Source organism: Bacillus rossius, chromosome 3 (assembly GCF_032445375.1).
Source record: "Bacillus rossius redtenbacheri isolate Brsri chromosome 3, Brsri_v3, whole genome shotgun sequence".
NCBI classification, from domain to species: Eukaryota; Metazoa; Arthropoda; class Insecta; order Phasmatodea; family Bacillidae; genus Bacillus; species Bacillus rossius.
This window is the reverse complement of record NC_086332.1, coordinates 124,635,319-124,657,572: the sequence shown is the minus strand read 5'-3', so window position 1 is coordinate 124,657,572 and position 22,254 is coordinate 124,635,319. Positions and strand designations below refer to the sequence as shown.

Below are 22,254 nucleotides of genomic sequence, written 5' to 3'. Positions count from 1 at the left end.
CGCCACGCGTCCCCAGCCTCTTAATACCATTTTAAGCACTTTCGATGAACATCGCAAACTCTGGTAACTTGTGAAAAGTTTCAAACAGTACATTAATAAAAATATTAGTTTTTATTTATTGTAGACTTGCGTTTATTAATCAAAAAATGTACAACATTTCAAAACATTCAAATTTGTAATACAACAGTCCGTTTGATTCAACTGATTTTTACATTTATCGAATCCTAGCCACTTCACAAACAAGACATCACCTTATAATCTATCAATTTTTCTACTTAATAATCGTTTGGGTACTTGGTAGGCTGAATTTCTTCCCCATAGAATCCGCCACATATCACCGAACCTCGTAAATCTTCCAAGTAGTAACATCTCGGATGGTAATTACGTATTTTAACAACACGGAATATTTATGTCAACCATTTATAAATACATACAAAATATTCCATTTTAGCTCTAAGTTTATTTGCATCAAAATAAACAGTTTCCAGGAGTGAGTTATCTTTTACATAAACAGGCACCATGCCAGTTTTTCTGTATTTTCTGTAACATATAAATACACATATAACTCCCTTTTCCTGCGAACTCCATTCACATGACTTCCTTCAGAGCAGGAATAAATCATTCATCCACCCATCCTTTATCTCGGTGCACATAGTTGAATTATTTATTTCGAACAAGGCTACAAGACTTTTTGGCTACAAAGTTACAAGCTACAAGGTTCCAATCGGCTACGTGTCTACAATACCACCAGGCTACAAGACCACGAGGCTACAAGGATACATCAAACACATAGAAAAAAATCTGGGTATAAAAATACCAACTCAGCAAATTTAAAGCTTACTGTAGAGCCGAAACATCCCTGATATATGTATTTTATGCTTCCTACAAGACCAAGGAGTTTTGAACCATTAAATATTCAGCCCTGGCTACAGACTTGACAACAAACATTCAATGAAACAGACACACATTAAAATAAAACATTCAACTCAGTAGGATAGGATATCTAGGATACATTATTTAAAATACTAAACGAAACGATAGAATCCGGCTCAAGCCGGCTACAATGCCTCCATCCACATTTGGCTCCAAATGATTTTAGTTACAATGTAGCACGTACCCGCCAAAATTGCCGGAAAGACGTTATTATGACTATCCATTTTGTTTGTCGTTTATTACGAATTTTACATCTTTAAGTTAGAAGTTGTACTACGAGAACCCAACCTTAGCTAGAAATTAGATTACAATAAATAAAACAAACTTTTTTTTTATCCAAAGTATAATTTGGTTTTTCACTTTTATACACATGCAGACAAACAAGTTATTATTGTATGTAGCATACATTTCTTATTTCACGAAGTATAGAGCATATTTGTTTGGTATTGGGTAAATTTTCTTCATTTTTGAGAGGCAAGTAGATGTCTTAACCTATCTACTAATAGGTTAGAATATTTCCATGTGGCATAATAAATATCTTCGGCTTCTAACATCTTACGTAAATTTTCATTACTAATACTTTTAAGACCTGTAAAGTTCCGTTTTTAATACCAGCCTCAAAACAATTAAAATTGTAATCACACCACTGACCACTATAGGCCTAATCTGAATAATTTAGTTTAATAAGTCGTTTCCATCATTTTGGTCTTTAACACTTTATCACAGTATTCGATCTTGTGAGCTTCAAGTTCTTAATCATAGTCTTAGTTCTTGTAAGCTTAAGGTGAATCATAGCAGTCTTCGACCTTTTCAGCTTTAGGCTGTTCTTAAGTGCTCTCAATTTCATGGAGGCGACTATAACATGGTGTAAATTTTTTTAATTACCCATGAAAATGCTACTTTCTTCGTTAACTTTTAGTTCCAAATAATTAACAAGACCTGGGATAGTACTATTAGAATCATCATCCACACATTTGTCGTGATCATTATAGTCGTCTAATATTTTGCTACCTTTTCACTTCCTTGCTTTTATAGACACACAATTTTTAACATTAACCAGCCTTGTTTAACCAGACCTCCAGAAGGGAAAGAATCATGTTACAAACGAGTGTTTCTCGGCTGTACTTAGCCTATTTAACGAATGAGTAATGGATATTTTTATTCAAGTACCACCTGTTTAAAAAGCGGAAATTTTTTATTTGGTGTCAGGAATTCACAATACAAACGGAGATCTCTCAATATATTCCAAGATCCACACAATTCACAAAAACCGCATATTTCAGGACTAAGAACAGAAGTTTGAAAGATGTTCTTTTCTCTTCTAGAGCGACTCGTGATGTTACAATCATCTGGTTTTCGTAGATGCTATAGATGTTTATGCAGGCGCGAGGATTCTGTTTCTCGAAGAGAGGTATCTGGTGAAGTGGATTGGGAAACTCGTTGTTAGTGAAGTTGAACTCCCCCTCCAAGTCATTGTAGCACTTATTAACATGCTAAGATGCTCACCCGCATCTAACTTGACCAGAATTACACACTTAAAACATATGTGCTCATATAAGTATGTACAGATTGACCACCGCATATTTTTCTTTGATGCAGGTAGGTATTTCGATGTAGGAGCTAGCTCGAAGTGGATCAAGCTTCTTAATGTGTAGTTGTAGTCGCTTAACACAAGACAAAGACCATCCGGACCCCTTTCATAGTTAGTATTCTTCCTCTTTACATATCTTAAAGATGTATTCAGTAATGACATCCTCCCCTTCACGAACTGCAAAGAGTGGAAAATTCGTGGTTTTTAGGCCCTCTTGTCTTCACACGTACCCATTGGCTTTTCACAATTGCACTCAAGCCCGATGTAATACTTGAGTGGACCATCCTCTTCAATTTCCTCTAGAAGTTGGGTTATTAGTTTAACCTTGAAAGAGTCCAAGTATGTACATGTGTCCTTGACAGAACTGGTATTATTTTCTACCACACAAGTCTTCAAGTTACCCTAGATTCCCACTTCTGCAATGATGAAGTAGTGGATGTTGACCAAAACCCGCCTCTGTCACCAGCAATGATCGGCTGGTGCTTGGCTTAGGTATGACTACAGGCTTAAACGCGGCCATTCTCTGCTTCTTAGTTGATAGTGGATCAGGACCCTTGCATACTTTAGTATGTGCTTTCAACTTACCAGCCCTGGCGAACACTTTAGCATAGTTCCCACACGAATACATTTTATGGCTAGGGTTGAGACCGCAAGCTGTCTTCTCATGATGTGTGACATGACTGGAGTTTTCGAAGGTTTTGAAGCAGAAGCTACACCAGGTGACTGAAGTCGTGAGGGCAGCACCAGTACATGTTGTAAGATATTACCGTAATTTATCACTGCGAGCAACTATCTTTCCACACAGATGACACTGCTTGAGGTCATGCTGCTGGTTGCCAGCACACTGACGTTCATAACGGTAGCAGTTACTAGCTGCCGTATAGGTAGCAGGGCAGAAACGTCATTTCTGCATGGTTTATGCCATCACAACAATCGGTAGTCTGTGCTCAATGCACGGAACACACGAAGGAAGCCCGACGTACGGAGAACTATAACAGAAGTCTTAAGAAAACAATGTAGCTACCCATTACATGCAAATGTTTGCATACATAAAATTAAACCTACAAAATACAGCTTTAACAAACCAATCCATAAGTTAGCACTACCTTACCCCGAAAAAAATCTAAAAAATCACTAAAATGTTAAAGTACTGTAACTGACAACTTACACAGAAGTAGTCAAAAAATATTCAAAGTCCTTGTAACTGGTAACTTTTACAAGTTTTTAACAACAGAGAAGCATTTAGCTGAAAAATATTCAAAGTCCACACAACAAATGTTTAAGTACAAAGAAGCATTTAGCTGAAAGTATTCAAAGGCCTATATAGTTACATTTTCAAACAAAGTATTACGTTCACAGAAGCATTTAGCACAAAAATATTCAAAGTCCACACAACTCCCTCTCCACACAAATGTTTAAGTACAGAGAAGCATTAAACTGAAAAATATTCAAAAGCCCGCACAGCTACATTTTCACACAATAGTTTTAAGTACACAGAAGAAGATAACAGAAAAAAATGTTCAAAGTTTGATAGCTAACAAAATAATTTAAAAGATAATATAGATATGTATCTACAAAAGGAAAAAAAATGAATACACAGCCTCAAATCCACTCATTTACATGAAATCCAAAAAAATTAACCCACAAACTACAACTAATCATACTACCCCTTAATATAATAAAGAAGCTTCTTGCTTGAAACCAACCAAATCTAAAAAATTGTTACAATTTTAGCACAAAACGTAGCTCATGTGCAGGTTTTCACAACTCCTGAGTTTCGGTAGGTCTGTGATGTGTGAATGGGTATGGAGTAAAACATGTAGCAACCATGCAACAAGTATGATTAACCTCTATAGCTTGGACCAAGTACAACCACTTTGGCTTTGCCAATTAGAGATGGGGTCGCGAGGTACTTTCACAATCATGACTCATCTTTTAAAAATGTCTGAGAGCCTGAGCTATCCACAAAAGTCTCAAGCAATTCACGGCATTGTGGACCCATGAGTCCGTCAGCACACAACCATTATCTACACACACAGTTTAACTTCTACATGATAATACTTGACATGGTAAATGTTATAGATGTGAAAGAAAATAGTTAGAAAAATTTAAATCCAATATTTTTTTTGGATTTAGAACATACACATACATATGTAAAACTAAGCATGGGACTTGAGCGAAAACATTAGTTGCTCACGAAAAATTTTGTGTAAATAACTTCATACCAACAAACCCACATTAAATCCATAATACATAGTGATAAATTATCAAACCAAACCACAACACCATCAAATTAATCCGCACATTAGCATATTGCAGCTACCCCCTTCACCCTTTGAATTCAATCTAAACTAAAAATCACTCAAACACCACCAATGTAAAAATTACAAGTCGAAAAATTATGCATGAGTTCAAGTATGGAGGTGATCTCATCCATATCAGTATAGGCTCCTACACAAAAAGAAACAATTAAATGTATCACCCCGGCCACCAAATCATTTAGACCACCCCAAGACACATATAATATCTCTTATGCTGCCATTATTCTGAAAATCACAAGATTCTTTGTTTTTAACACCAGATACATAGTCATTATCCTCATCATCTTCTCAGATATCATCGACACAGCCATCATCATGATCAACATACTCATCCAGATTACTGTCATATTTCGTAATCTTAGGCATCGAAGCTTCTTCTTTGTCTTGAAGCATCCTTTATAAGTGCCCATCCGTGTTCAAAGTTCGAAGGCTCTGGAGAAATGGACTGAAACATATTCTCACTTTTCACAATAATGGTACTTCCACCGTCTTCGGTCTTCCTTAAACCTTCGACATCCTTAATTTCAAGTTCTTTTTCGAGATCAGAAGAGCTACGAACATTCATCCCAAGGAATAACATTCATCAGTGAGCATAACTTTACAAGTCTTACAATGTCTTTTTAATCTCTCTCTTAGAACAAAATACTTGTCACACCGATCAAAACTTATCATTTTATATAGTTGGTTTTTGACATCATTCCTTCTCAATGTAAAACCCCTGTCACAATAACAACACCAGTGAACTTTTCATGACGTTAATAGCACCGATCCAGAATCCATATTAGTTTCTACGACAAATGTCAGAAGCAACCTGAAAGTTAAACGCAAACACTAAACTTAATTAGAACATTAAAATAAACTATCAGCGAGAGTTAATTCCGAATTTTAAATAATACATGGTTAGTAGTTCCGCTTCTCACCAACATATTTTTCAACATGCTGATTTAAAGTACTTAATTATTTATTTCTAATGAAGTAAACCTTATACGAAGAACGTAATATTAGTTAAGTAAACGTAAATGTTACCCACATATGACTTCAAATGTAGTCATTTCGGCAGCAAATGTAACCTATTTTCTCCATCTGTCTACAAATGTAACCCTGTAGCCTATGTATTCCGATCTTCAACCCACTTTGTTTCAGAGTATGATGGGTGTATTCGTACTGTTTATAAAGCTATGTTATTATGTAGCATGCAGGATGTATACTTGGTGTTCGCAAGAGAAGTAAGGATTCGATTGGTCTCAAGGGAAAGAAAATCAAATTTGTGTTGTCCTCGTAACAAGCTACCTTTTGCTTATATGTAACAAAATAGTGAATTTTAATCAAGTGTCATCGTTATTTTCATTTGTTTAAACTAACCTAAATTCTCAGCACATAATCTGTCACATGTAGATATAATCTGACTATGGTGTATTATTACCACAGAATTCACTGAAAAATGCTATGTAAGAATCAATTTTATTTCTAAATAAGGTAACATTCGCCAGTTCTAAGAGAGAACATTATGGAGGATGTATACTTGATGTTCTCAAGAGAAGTAAGGATATGATATGTATCAAGAGAAAATCATAAATTTCTTGTCAATTAAAAAAGCATAAGCAAATCAAAAAAAATTCTGACACAGTAAAGTTGAAGGAAACGTTCATAACGGCAGCTAATAACTGCTACCGTTATTAACGTCACTGTGCTGGCAACCAGCAGCATGACCTTAAGCAGTGTCATCTGTGTGGAAAGATGGTTGCTTGCAGTGATAAATTGCGGTAATATCTTACAACATGTACTGGTGCTGCCCTCCCGACTTCAGACACCTGGTGTAGCTTCTGCTTCAAAACCTTCGAAAACTCCAGTCATGTCACACATCATGAGAAGACAGCTTGCGGTCTCAACCCTAGCCATAAAATGTATTCGTGTGGGAACTATGCTAAAGTGTTCGCCAGGGCTGGTAAGTTGAATGTACATACTAAAGTATGCAAGGGTCCTGATCCACTATCAACTAAGAAGCAGAGAATGGCCGCGTTTAAGCCTGTAGTCATACCTAAGCCAAGCACCAGCCGATCATTGCTGGTGACAGAGGCGGGTTTTGGTCAACATCCACTACTTCATCATTGCAGAAGTGGGAATCTGGGGTAACTTGAAGACTTGTGTGGTAGAAAATAATACCAGTTCTGTCAAGGACACATGTACATACTTGGACTCTTTCAAGGTTAAACTAATAACCCAACTTCTAGAGGAAATTGAAGAGGATGGTCCACTCAAGTATTACATCGGGCTTGAGTGCAATTGTGAAAAGCCAATGGGTACGTGTGAAGACAAGAGGGCCTAAAAACCACGAATTTTCCACTCTTTGCAGTTCGTGAAGGGGAGGATGTCATTACTGAATACATCTTTAAGATATGTAAAGAGGAAGAATACTAACTATGAAAGGGGTCCGGATGGTCTTTGTCTTGTGTTAAGCGACTACAACTACACATTAAGAAGCTTGATCCACTTCGAGCTAGCTCCTACATCGAAATACCTACCTGCATCAAAGAAAAATATGCGGTGGTCAATCTGTAAATACTTATATGAGCACATATGTTTTAAGTGTGTAATTCTGGTCAAGTTAGATGCGGGTGAGCATCTTAGCATGTTAATCAGTGCTACAATGACTTGGAGGGGAAGTTCAACTTCACTAACAACGAGTTTCCCAATCCACTTCGCCAGATACCTCTCTTCGAGAAACAGAATCCTCGCGCCTGCATAAACATCTATAGCATCTACGAAAACCAGATGATTGTAACATCACGAGTCGCTCTAGAAGAGAAAAGAACATCTTTCAAACTTCTGTTCTTAGTCCTGAAATATGCGGTTTTTGTGAATTGTGTGGATCTTGGAATATATTGAGAGATCTCCGTTTGTATTGTGAATTCCTGACACCAAATAAAAAATTTCCGCTTTTTAAACAGGTGGTACTTGAATAAAAATATCCATTACTCATTCGTTAAATAGGCTAAGTACAGCCGAGAAACACTCGTTTGTAACATGATTCTTTCCCTTCTGGAGGTCTGGTTAAACAAGGCTGGTTAATGTTAAAAATTGTGTGTCTATAAAAGCAAGGAAGTGAAAAGGTAGCAAAATATTAGACGACTATAATGATCACGACAAATGTGTGGATGATGATTCTAATAGTACTATCCCAGGTCTTGTTAATTATTTGGAACTAAAAGTTAACGAAGAAAGTAGCATTTTCATGGGTAATTAAAAAAATTTACACCATGTTATAGACGCCTCCATGAAATTGAGAGCACTTAAGAACAGCCTAAAGCTGAAAAGGTCGAAGACTGCTATGATTCACCTGAAGCTTACAAGAACTAAGACTATGATTAAGAACTTGAAGCTCACAAGATCGAATACTGTGATAAAGTGTTGAGACCCAAATGATGGAAACGACTTATTAAACTAAATTATTCAGATTAGGCCTATAGTGGTCAGTGGTGTGATTACAATTTTAATTGCTTTGAGGCTGGTATTAAAAACGGAACTTTACAGGTCTTAAAAGTATTAGTAATGAAAATTTACGTAAGATGTTAGAAGCCGAAGATATTTATTATGACACATGGAAATATTCTAACCTATTGGTAGATAGGTTAAGACATCTACTTGCCTCTCAAAAATGAAGAAAATTTACCCAATACCAAACAAATATGCTCTATACTTCGTGAAATAAGAAATGTATGCTACATACAATAATAACTTGTTTGTCTGCATGTGTATAAAAGTGAAAAACCAAATTATACTTTGGATAAAAAAAAGTTTGTTTTATTTATTGTAATCTAATTTCTAGCTAAGGTTGGGTTCTCGTAGTACAACTTCTAACTTAAAGATGTAAAATTCGTAATAAACGACAAACAAAATGGATAGTCATAATAACGTCTTTCCGGCAATTTTGGCGGGTACGTGCTACATTGTAACTAAAATCATTTGGAGCCAAATGTGGATGGAGGCATTGTAGCCGGCTTGAGCCGGATTCTATCGTTTCGTTTAGTATTTTAAATAATGTATCCTAGATATCCTATCCTACTGAGTTGAATGTTTTATTTTAATGTGTGTCTGTTTCATTGAATGTTTGTTGTCAAGTCTGTAGCCAGGGCTGAATATTTAATGGTTCAAAACTCCTTGGTCTTGTAGGAAGCATAAAATACATATATCAGGGATGTTTCGGCTCTACAGTAAGCTTTAAATTTGCTGAGTTGGTATTTTTATACCCAGATTTTTTTCTATGTGTTTGATGTATCCTTGTAGCCTTGTGGTCTTGTAGCCTGGTGGTATTGTAGACACGTAGCCGATTGGAACCTTGTAGCTTGTAACTTTGTAGCCAAAAAGTCTTGTAGCCTTGTTCGAAATAAATAATTCAACTATGTGCACCGAGATAAAGGATGGGTGGATGAATGATTTATTCCTGCTCTGAAGGAAGTCATGTGAATGGAGTTCGCAGGAAAAGGGAGTTATATGTGTATTTATATGTTACAGAAAATACAGAAAAACTGGCATGGTGCCTGTTTATGTAAAAGATAACTCACTCCTGGAAACTGTTTATTTTGATGCAAATAAACTTAGAGCTAAAATGGAATATTTTGTATGTATTTATAAATGGTTGACATAAATATTCCGTGTTGTTAAAATACGTAATTACCATCCGAGATGTTACTACTTGGAAGATTTACGAGGTTCGGTGATATGTGGCGGATTCTATGGGGAAGAAATTCAGCCTACCAAGTACCCAAGCGATTATTAAGTAGAAAAATTGATAGATTAGAAAGATGATGTTTTGTTTGTGAAGTGGCTAGGATTCGATAAATGTGAAAATGAGTTGAATAAAATCGACTGATGCCATATAAATTTTAATGTTTTGAAATGTTGTAAATTTTTTGATTAATAAATGCAAGTCTAAAATAAATAAAAATATTGTATTTATTAGTGTGCTGTTTGAAACTTTTCACTAGTTACCAGAGGTCGGGATATTCCTCGAATGCGTTTAAAATTGTATTAAGAGGCTAGGGACGCGTGGCGACAGGTCTAAATGTCGCAGCTATTTGGGGTGTGGATGGTTCAGGGGGAGGGGGGAATGGGTAGGTCTGCTGACGTCAAAGGTCGTGCGTCAGTGACGTGTGTGCTTGGCACGCACGAACAGGACAGCAATAGAATGGGTAGAGGGGTGGGGACAGTTGAACAATTGCAGCCTTATGATGTATCATTCGTAGATATCAAGAGAGCTAGTAAGATGTGTCGGGCCACCTATGAGAAGATTGTTGAGGATGAGTTCTATGCGTGCTGTCAGGAGGCTAGCGGCCAGGAAGAAGCTCTTGCGATGGATGAAGACGAAGAGTCCAGGGAAGACATCGCAGATGTACCTGTGAACACCTCCACTCTGACTGTGGAGGATATTGCTGCTGTGAAGGGAAGGGGGGATATCGACTTTGGAGCTGCGTGATGCTTATATACTTGTGTGGGCAGAGTAATTGATGGCTAGTATGGAAAGTACCTACTGCGGAGCGGGGTGTTGTGAAGGGGGTCGGTAACGCCTTCTGAATGGTATTGTGTTAATAAGGGGGGAGAAGATGGTGTGAAGGAGTGTGTGTGTTTTTTATTAAATAGTGTTAATTTTTTTTAATATTTTATTTACTTCGACTTCTTGCCACGACTTAAAAAAATACTATTTTCATTTGATATGAAGTGCATCTCGTAGTGGCAGTAGGTAATGGCTTTGCTCTTAGCGACACTGGGTAATGGCTGAGGTGAGTGTTGTAACTGCATCATATACACTATAGTGATCAGACATTAAGTTGAAACATAAAATGTTCAATGAGCTTCCTTTTTGTTGATTGTGCTTCCAAGTGTGCTTCTTTTTTTGTTGATTGTGCTTCCGATTGTGCGTCCTTTTCTATGAATGTGTTTCCGTCAAATTGTTTATTATTTTAACATAACACCTATATCATCTAAGGTACTAATACTTAAAAAAGTCTTAGAGAATGGTAAAATGTAATTATACGCAGACATTTAAAATATCTGCTTCCATGCAGCTTTTAAAACACGAGTACGCACACATGAACTTGTTTATAAAAGAGAAATTACACACAGACATTAAAAATATATGCTTCCATGCAGCTTTTAAACACGGGTTCGCAAGCATGGACTTGATTAGGAATGTAATTATATGTAGACATTAAAAATATCTGCTTCCATGCAGCTTTGAAAACACGAGTACGCAAACATGAGAAGAGAATAATACTTGCAGTTAGGACTCTGAAATTTTCTGGTCCGCTAAGATGGTGTAATAAATGTTTTTTTTTTTTTTAAATTATCATTACTTTAACTATCACATCCACAACGATAGTATTGATAACATATATTTTAGTTAAAACCTATAAATGATAAGACTTTAAGAAAAAATGGTGGTTACAACAACGAAATGACTGTGGATTTTTGTGGATTTTATGGATTTTTGTGGATTTTGTGGATTTTTGTGTTTTTTTGTGGAATTTTTGTAGATTTTTGTCTATAAGGGTCATAATAATGCTGGTACGGGATAGGAACTCAGCTTTACATACACTGGCGTACTTTAGAAATCTACACCTGATGATGACATCCATCAGATAAAATCAAGATGGTGGTCTCCACTAAATAAGATGGCTGCCTCCGCAGACAACGATGGTATATATTTTTTATTTTGATAATAAATTATTTTAAAGAATGCGGTGTAGCTAAAAATTGTAACATGTATGAGTGGGGTGTTCGATGACGATGTCATTGTAACAGTGGAGTGGGGTGCTAGATGGTGTATTCATAATGTAGTGGAGTGGGGTGTTCGATACGCAGGTTTTTAATTAAAATTTTTTTAAATAATATATTTTTAAATTTTATTTTAAAATTTTGATTATTTAATTTTTTATAAATTTTAATTTTTTTATTAAAATCGGATAATAAATAAAGATTTTCAAGATGGCGGATGAAACTCGAAATGTCGGGATGTTCTAGAAAACAACATGGCGGATAAAAACAAAATGGCCGCTTGGGTCAAAGGTCACGGTCAAATCCAAGGTGGCGCCTGGAAGTGACGCCATCCAAGATGTTAGCCGGAAGTGACGTATTACAATATGGCCGCCGGAAGTGACTTCATACAAGATGGCCGCCGGAAGTTACGTCATCCAAGATGTCCGACTTGAATCCACGAATCCCGACCCTGGACCCGGTGTCCCAGGACCTACTATACTTACCTACAAGTTACTAATTCAGATGTGTGCCTGTTTCTCCCGTGTGCGATTGTAGATAATTACATCATTAATTAATGTGAACATTAAAAGGCTGCATCGCTTGTTTTCAAGGTTGAAACTAGTTAGTGGGGACTCCAAAGTTTTGGCGGAAGGCTGTGCGCAGAATTGCATTTGTTAGGCGCATAATAGTAAGATCCCCCCAGGGTTATGCACAAGAAACATAGTAGCTACTCTTAACGTGCGAAACACATTACATAATGTAAACATTTGGTTTTTAAACTTTTTTTAATTACAGTGACAGAAAATACAACTAGAAATCATACAGAACCAAATCTATAAGCACTAAATGCACTTGGAATCACAATAGCTTAAATGCACTGGTAGACATGAATCTCGTGCTGTTTAGCAATAGTAGTTAATGTTTTTATGACTATAATTTAAAAATTATTCTTCCTGATTTTGTAAAGCTTTTTTTTTCTATTTTTGGCTTGTGTATTGAAAGGGCATTGCATATCTTAAAATGTTTAGCTGTTGCTTACATAATCGATATTATAATTTATTTTTTACAAAACTGTGATCTTTTGTGTTTTACTACACACAGAAACCACCTCTGAAAATAACCGCGTTGCGCTCTTTCCCCATCCACGGGAGCAGCATCACGTATGCAAGGCCCTAGTGATCGATTCTACATTACAATATAACCTAACGCAATTTTTTCTTTCCAACAGGGTGAAAGATACCAGTGTTATTGAAAAAACATTGGCCACAAAACAGGCGTACACTGGAGAAAAGAAGTCAGGTAAGTGCCGTAAAGACAACATGTTTTTTATTAATAATGTTTATTCTAATATCATATTAAATAATTAAATTGTTTTTTGACGTGACAACGTCTAATAAATCTATGAACGCCGGCTGCACGCACGAAAAAGTGTCCCGTTACGCACATTGTCCCGTTTCATTGAGTCCCATTACGCTCATTTTATATTGCTCTGTGCTAACCTGAACCTCCTACCATTGCGACAGAGTCCGTGGCGTAATTCTGTTTTCATGCATTTCAATGTAACATTTTCATTGCTCTTTGCTAACCCGTTCCTCCTAGCATTGCTGCAGAGTCCGTGGCGCAAATATCTCTCTTCCACTCGATTGGAACAACCATCGATTTGACTTTTTCGAGGCACATTATTTAAACTTGAAACACTCCCATTCGTTTCCTACTTTTCCAGTTATCGTCTTATCCTTAGTAGAATAACACAGATTGGAAGAAGTTAAATAGCAAACATATATAAAAGTTATAGTTAAAATAATCTCTTCGTTAAAGTAATAAACATACTTGAATTAATGAGTGCAAATAAAAGTAAATTTATCAATTAAATTGTAGATATCATTTCACTCCTTCTTTGTATCCATACAAAATAGTGATAATTCAATAAAAATGGTTCAATTTTATTCATAAAAGTATGCAATCATTTCATCAATGTTTTGTTATGACGTCACGTTAAACTATCGTCCGTAAACCGACTTTACAGACAACCAATTTTTTTTTATTTGACTGTTATGTCTTGTCAGACGAGATGATAACTGATGATTACCAAAAGTACAGAGTAGTGCGAAAATGTTGATTTTACGCCATGTGCAGGATCCGGGTCACAGTGGCCATTTTGAATGACCTTGTATTTGATACCCTGACCTTCTAATGATACCCTGTCCTTGTACTTGATACCCTGACCTTGTACTTGATACCCTGACCTCGTACTTGATTGCCTGACCTTGTACTTGATACCCTGACCTCGTACTTGATACACTGACCTCGTACTTGATACCCTGACATTGTACTTGATACCCTGACCTCGTACTTGATACCCTGACCTCGTACTTGATACCATGAACTCGTACTTGATACCCTGACCTCGTACTTGATACCATGACCTCATACTTGATACCCTGACCTTGTACTTGATACCCTGACCTCGTACTTGATACCCTGACCTTGCACTTGATACCCTGACCTTGTACTTGATACCCTGACCTCGTACTTGATACCCTAACCTCGTACTTGATACCATGACCTCGTACTTGATACCCTGACCTTGTACTTGATACCCTGTCTTTGTAATTGATACCCTGACCTTGTACTTGATACCCTGACCTCGTACTTGATACCCTGACCTTGCACTTGATACCCTGACCTTTTACTTGATACCCTGACCTCGTACTTGATACCCTGACCTCGTACTTGATACCCTGACCTTGTACTTGATACCCTGACCTTGTACTTGATACCCAGCAACCAACACATTGAAGCAGCCCCAAATGTTGCGGTTTTCGTTACGGTGGACCTCACCATTAAAAATTTCACTCCCCGACTGCCGTCATGAATTATAAATTTATCTTGTTCTCTCATTACAGTTATAGGGGGTAGGCGGAGAGTTATAACTTGTTGCTATGTATTCATAAATAAAGGTTTATGATCATATTTATAACTTATAGTATATGATGTGTAATGAGGTTGATTGAGCAAGACATGTAGGATTCGATTACTTCATAAGCATAATGACACAATTCAATAATTAATATTATGATAAACATTAAGTTAAGAAAACTACACTGGTAGAGGCGCTGGGTATGCAACCATATAAATGTGGATTTTCAAAAGAATTATATAAGTGAGTCAAATTTGCCATCGATATTTTTATGTTTGGCAAAGTTTTTTTCTTCTAATTAACTATCTTAATAATATGCTTGATATATGGTTTGTTGACCTTATCTTTTTTTAACTTTAACTATGAATTTTTCGTATCATTTAGTTAAAACAATGTTTTAGTTAAAATGTGTTTATGATTAAAGTTTTAGTCTGTTTCCATTTTAAAATTTCATCTGTTTAGTTAAGGGCTGTAGTTATGAAACTGTTGAAAGAAATTACGTGAGTGCGTCTAGCTAAACAGATGAGTGCAAGACTGATACTTGTGCTGTTTGTTGTTTCTGGTAATCGTCACCGTGGAGCGCCAGTGGCACTTGACATCAGCAGTAGCTCTGGCCAGCTCAGATGGATTATGACTTCACAGCTACAATTCCCATTACGGCCGCTATCTTGAAAATCTTTATTTACTATCGGATTTTATGAAAAAACAAATAAAAATTATAAAAAAATTAACATAATTAAATTTTTATTAAAAATATTAAAAAATACAGTTGCACATATCATTATGCCCACCATCTTGGATAATATAAATTTGGCACGTTTCATTATGCCCGCCATCTTGGATGACTACGAAATCATCGCTACACTTTATGTTACATCCGCCATATTGTATTCTAGAATGTTGCATGGTTCGTTATGGCCACCATCTTGAAAAACTGCAAATATTATGCTAGAAATTAGGAAAATAATTCAAAAATTTAGTTAAAATTTTTAATAAAATAATTTAAAAAAAAGGCACTTACGCTTTGCAGTATTCGGTTCGAACCTGGTAATTGCAACAATAAAAAAAATCGTCGATAAATACTTACTCCACATTAGCCGCCGGCAGTCTAACCTCCCACCACCAATACCTAGGTATATATCGTCAGCTGGTATGTCCGCCATCTTTTCTTCGTCTGCTGGAGGGTACCATCTCGTTTTCGTCTGCTAGAGTGCGCTGATGCCATGCTAGTTTAATTATTACCCGCTTGAGTGCAGTAATAATTTATTATTACTGAGGTGCCCAACATCTTGACATTTGGGCGCCATCTTGGAATTGTGTAATTATTTAGCTAGAAATTAGGCAAAAATTCCAAAATTCAGCAAAAAAAATTACAATCAATTTACTAATTGATTCGATCAGTTCCTGTCCTGGTTCGATACTTGATCGATGCAATAATGTTTAATTTTATGTAAAGATTAATAATTTTAATAAATCCTTAAAGAAGCTTACAATCCTCTACAACCAGCCTCCAGTAAGCCATTATGACCACCATCATGGAAATGCGTGTTTATTGACCTAAAAATTCGGGAAAAATTCCAAAGTCACCGAAACATTCACTCATTAATTTACATATTGAATCGATGGATTCCTGTCCCTGGTTAGATTCTTGACCAGTGACAGGTGTAACCAAATATTAAATTATTGTGGTTCCAATTGTGCTTCCTCTTTGTTAAATGTGCTTCCGATTGTGCTTCCTTTTCGTTGATTTTGCTTCCGATTCTGCTTCCTTTTTTATGATGGTGCTTCCAAATGTGCTTCCTTTACTATGACTGAGCTTTCTTTTTCGTTCGTTGTGCTTCAGATTGTGCTTACTTTCGTTGATTGTGCTCCCGTTTGTGCTTCCTTTTGTTGATTGTACTTCCGATTGTGCGTCCTTTTCTATGGTTGTACTTCCTTTTTCGTTGAATGTGCTTCCAAAAGTGCTTCCTTTTTGTTGATTGTGCGTATTCAAATCTGTAGTATCTCTGAATGTTTACTAGTCCAAAACCTCTTTGTATTTATAAATCATTTTTTAGGGAATCTTGGTCTTCTTGTAAGCGTAAAACATGTTATGTTGGTTTAATTGACTAATTAACCGACATCGAGGAAGGTCATGAGGTTCGAATAAGACTGATCTATAGGTCTGCCATTGTTCATGACCCGGTCTCGTGGTCCAAAGATGCTTGGTCTATATGTATGGATGGCTTTGTGCATGAAAGGTTTAGAGGTATCGATAAACTAGACTTACTGATAGGTAATGCGACGACGGATTAAATACGTCGGACAGGTATATTGTCTTTAGTTGTTTTTTGTAGAGTTAATTATTAATAAACTCCACAAAAGGTAATGGGAAACAGAGTATTAAATTTATTTAATATTTAGTTACACCTGTCACTGGTCAAGAATCTAACCGAGGACAGAAATCCATCGATTCAATATGTAAATTAATGAGTGAATTTTTCGGTGACTTTTGGAATGTTTCCCGAATTTTTAGGTCAATAAACAAACATTTCCAAGATGGTGGTCATAATGGCTTACTGGAGGCTGTTTGTAGATGATTGTAAGCTTCTTTAAGGATTTTGAACATGATTTATTAAAATTATTAATCTTTACATAAAATTAAACATTATTGCATCGATCAAGTATCGAACCAGGACAGTAACTGATCGAATCAATTTGTAAATTGATTGTAATTTTTTTGCTGAATTTTGGAATTTTTGCCTAATTTCTAGCTAAATAATTAAACAATTCCAAGATGGTGCCCAAATGTCAAGATGTTGGGTTCCTGAGTAATAATAAACTATTACTGCACTCTAGCGGGTAAGAATTAAACTAACATGGCATCAGCGCACTCTAGCAGACGAAAACGAGATGTGCCCTCCAGCAGATGAAGACAAGATGTCGGACATGACGTAATACCAGCTGACGATATATACCTAGGTATTGGTGGTGGGAGGTTAGTATGCCGGCTGCTAATGTGGAAGAAGTAATTGTCGATGATTTTTTAATGTTTGCTCTTACCAGGTTCGAACCGACGACTGCAATTCGTAAGTGCCTTTTTTAAATATTATTTTATTAAAACTGGATTATTAAATTTTTGTTATAATTAATTTTTGAAATTTTTTACATATTTCTAGCATAAAATTTGCTGTTTTTCAAGATGGTGGCTGAATTGAAACATGCAACATTCTAGAATATAATATGGCGGATACTACATAAAGTGTAACGGTAATTTCGTAGTCATCCAAGATGGCGGGAAAAACGAAACATGCCAAATTATATAACCCAATATGGCGGGCGTAACGATATGTGCAATGGTATTTTTTTAATATTAATAATCATATATTATTATTGAAGTTTTTTATAAATTTTATCATTTTTTCATTTTTTTCGATAATAAATATAGATTTCCAAGATGGCGGACATGACGTGATACTAGCTGACGCGATATATACAATGACATAAGTGGTGAGAGGTCAGTCTGCCGAAAGCTTCTGTGGAGGAAGGTCCTGTCGCCATCTTTTTTTGATTTCATCGGGTTCGAACAGAGGTTTTCGAGCTCCATGACGTAAGTGTACATTTTTCATAAATTTTTTTAATATTTTTTTACCAAATTTTTATTAAATTTAATTAATTATTTTTTTATGAATTTTAAAATTTTTCCCGATATTGTAACATAAAATTACGGCTTTACAAGATGGCGGCCATAAGGGTAATTGCAACGGTATCATTTTAAATATTTTTAGTCAAAATTAGATTTTTTCTTTTTTTTATAAATTTTAATTTTTTTTATTGAAATCCGATAATAAATAAAGATTTTCAAGATTGCGGCCTTAACGGAAATTGCAACGGTGACGTCATAATCCATGATGACGGTGGAGGCTTATCGGAGGCTGTAGAAATGTATGCTGAACCCTATATATGGACATTTATAGCCGCTGGTATATTATTTATGGACTAAAAACGGGAAGTTTTACATTGGAACAGGATTTTTTTCCCTCGAAAAGAGAACTTTTTTTTTTAATTTTTTTGAGATCTTTTGGTAGAATAATTTTTTCAAAAAAACTGGAAATTTTGGTGAATTTTAGGGAATTTTGGATAATTTTGGCAAATTTGAAGGTCAATGTTAAAGGTCAAGGTCATCCAAGATGGGTAACGTGACGTCAGAGATGGACGTGACGTCAGAGCTCGGTCAGCTCCTCGCTCCTCACCCTGAACCCAGTGCCAGGACATACATTTACATACTACTCACACATCATTTCAAGTGATGCGTGAACTAAATTTTGAATAAATTTTCTTTCTTCAGAGTAATTTATTAATAGATTCCCTGAAAATATAGTTACCAAAGAAAACCCTTCATGTATTAAATGAGTTAAAGGGGGTACACTGGTAAACAATAAGTAATAACACAATATAGTAAACATTTACTTCAAAAATAAATAATAATTAGACCTCCAGCCATTAGCCTGCACTCTCACGAATTTTGTTTGCATAGAGATATCCATTATTCCCCATTTACGACGATACATACTTGTCAGATGCAGATGTTGCATAAAATAAACTAGTAACTTAAATCGCATATAAGAATATTAGAATGCTTTACAACCCAAACAGTTACATACTTTTTTTATTACTAACCAAATAAAGCTAAATAAGAATTTTAGTTTAAGTTTGGTGGACCTGAGTTGATACTTGTGTAATTTGCGAAAAAAAAAAATAACTAAACTGTAAAGCTGTCTAAATGACACAGTAAAACGCGTTGATTCGGTTAAACTTCTTGTGCATAACTGCAGGAACAAGATTTTTTTTTTTTCACATTGGAACGCCCATCTCAACTATGCACCGAAAGAGATGATATTGTTGAATTGACATTTGACCACATGCGAAACATATCGATGCCAAAGATTCCAGTGCAAAGCGTGTACTATTATATTCAGCTGACTGTTCTTGTATTTTCAGTGCACAACCTTTAAGACCAGGGAGACTATTTTACATTTGCCACGGACAGACCAAGAAGGGGCCGAACGAGGTATGAAGAGTCCTACTTGACTACGTGAAAAACTTTATTCCTAACTTAGTAACGACTTGTATTGACATTTACTGTGCCCCCACCCCCCCAGGCCTCCACAAGGACCAACAAAATTGGTTGTTTTTGAACTTTGAATAAATTTAAATAAGTAAGCAATTTTATTCACAATAGTGTCAAACATTACTGGCAGGCTAAACAACTAACTCATTCCACATGTTATACCTTCCTTATTTATAATTTGAAGAATTTGTAGTGTGCTTGGTTAAGTGCACCAAACAACCTTCAAGTCGGGCGCCTTATTACAAAGATCAAAATTTAAAAATTAAGAAACAGGCGCAATTCCCATCATGTGTGCCAGAAGTATACAAATGTTCCTCCGAGAGGACAGGCCTGGCTGTGGAGCAAGACGTCGGTCCACCATCTTGGATTGTGACGTCACGAAGGACATCTTGGATGACTTTGACCTTGACCTTCGTCTTTCAAATTCATAATTTGCCACAAACAACTCAAAATTTGCCCAAATTTGCCCAAAATCCGCCAAAATCCGCCAAAATTGCCAGTTTTTCGAAAACAAAATTCCGCCAAAAATATCAAAAAAATTCAAAAATAAAAAGTTTCTCTATTTTAAGGGAAAACTTCCTATTTTGAGGGAAAATATCCCTTTACGTTCCTTAAAAATTCGAAAATTCAAAATTCGAAAAACTCAAATTACTTTTGGCTTAGAAAGAACCAGAAGTTCGCAAAGAGACTTACATTCCCCGACGACAAGCCTCCAATAAGCATGATCTTGACCTTAACCATACACTTGAAATTTTCTAATTTTTGAAGAAAATTTTTAAAAAATATGGTAAAAATTTATTACTTATCTTTTTTAGTTACTTAATCGATTTCGGTCCTCAATTCGATGCCTGGCGCTATTAAAAGTGTAATTTATTAATAAAATTATTTAAAAATCTTAATTACAATACAATTAAAATTTAAAAAACACTTGCTTACGTTACACCCGCCTTCTTGGATTCTAGAACGATGCGATTTTCATTATGGCCACGATCTTGAAAATTCGTAATTTTAAAGCTATGAAACCAGGAAAATATTTAAAAATCATAAACAATTATAATAAAAAATTTAATATTAAAACCTACATCATTTAGAAAATGATCCGCCATATTGAAAAAAGTTATTATTATAAGATTCTAACGGGGGAAATTTTAAAATTTATAAAAAAATTCATAAAGTTTTAATCTATAAAATCATCATGGAGTCTTCGGTTCAAACAAAGCGAGGTCATTTGATTAAAAATGACGACGGATCCATCCTCCATGGAAGCCACCGACAGACTGACCTCCCACCACTAATGCCAAGGTACATAAATATCTCTAGCTAGTAAGACGTCACGTCCGTCAACTTGTTTTTGTCTAGTGGAGGCCGCCATCTTGTTTCCATCTGCTAGAGTGCACTGCTGTCATGCTAGTTTAATTTTTACCTGCTAGAGTGCAGTAATAATTTATTACTGTGGTGCCCAACATCTGGAAATTGGGACGCCATCTTTCTAAATCTGTATTAATTAAGCTATAAATTCGGGAGAAATTCCATAATTAATTTTAAAAAATAACCAATTGATCGAAACGATCAATTACGTGCTTGGTTTTATCCTTGGACAATGAAAAAAAGATAAATTTTGGTAAAATATTTGTATTCAATAAAATACGACCAATCCTAAGAGCAACTTAGATTCCTCACCTACCAGCCTCCAGTAAGCCGATTATGGCATATTGTCTGTCACATTTGAAATTCGTAGAAAAATCTAGAAAAATTCCCAAAAATCATCAAAACATACTGATTAAAATAATGATTGACTCGATCAATTCCCGTCCTTGGTTTGATTCTTAGCCAGTGATAAGAGTAACTAAAGCGTAAAATTAATTTTGAATTCTCTTTCCCACTACCTTTCGTGAAGTTGATTAATCATTCTTTCTACAGAAAACGACTCTATACGAGACATCTTACCGACGAATTATATATGTTGTCGCTGTGACTAGCGTGAAAGTATAATGTTTCGATGCAAGAAATACCTTCCAACTAGTTCATATACATTGTTACACGTATAGGCCAAGTGTCTTCGGACCATAAGGCCAGCTCATGTACAATGTCAGTCGTATAGCTCAAACGTCTCCGAACCACAAGGCCGTTGTCGATAAAAAAATATAAAATATTTCAAGCAGTGAAGAAAGGCCTTGAACTTTCAGAGCTAAATATCGATAAAAATCAATCACAAGAAATTAAATTAACGGAACATGAATTACGCGTACTAAAAGACCAAGAATCCTTGAAAAATGTTTGATCAAAACCAAGAGGTTTATAACCAGTAAATATTCAAAGATATTACAGATTGGACAAATTTAAGGAAACGACACACATTCCACAAAAGAAAAGAAAACGCAATTCAACAATACACACAATGGACTCACGGTACACGCACAGGACATGAAATGGACACACAATACTCTCACTGGACATGCAAGTAACAAACAGTACGCAGAGAATGAACACACATTACATAAATACAGGACACAAAATCGACACACACTACACACACTGGACATGCAATAAACATACATTACACACAGTACAAACACAGGACATGCTATGAACCTGCAATGCACTCACCGAACATGCAATGCACACA

At 35.8% G+C, this 22,254-nt stretch overlaps 1 protein-coding gene across 1 annotated transcript in view; it reads left to right on the top strand.

Annotated features, from left to right (window-relative positions):
- LOC134531227 (histidine decarboxylase-like) overlaps positions 1-22,254 on the top strand; it is an 849,422-nt gene that overhangs the window by 618,155 nt on the left and 209,013 nt on the right. Inside the window, exon 10 of the mRNA XM_063366899.1 lies at positions 12,827-12,897. Coding sequence (XP_063222969.1) covers positions 12,827-12,897 — 71 coding nt within the window. The remainder of the gene's footprint in view (positions 1-12,826; positions 12,898-22,254) is intronic.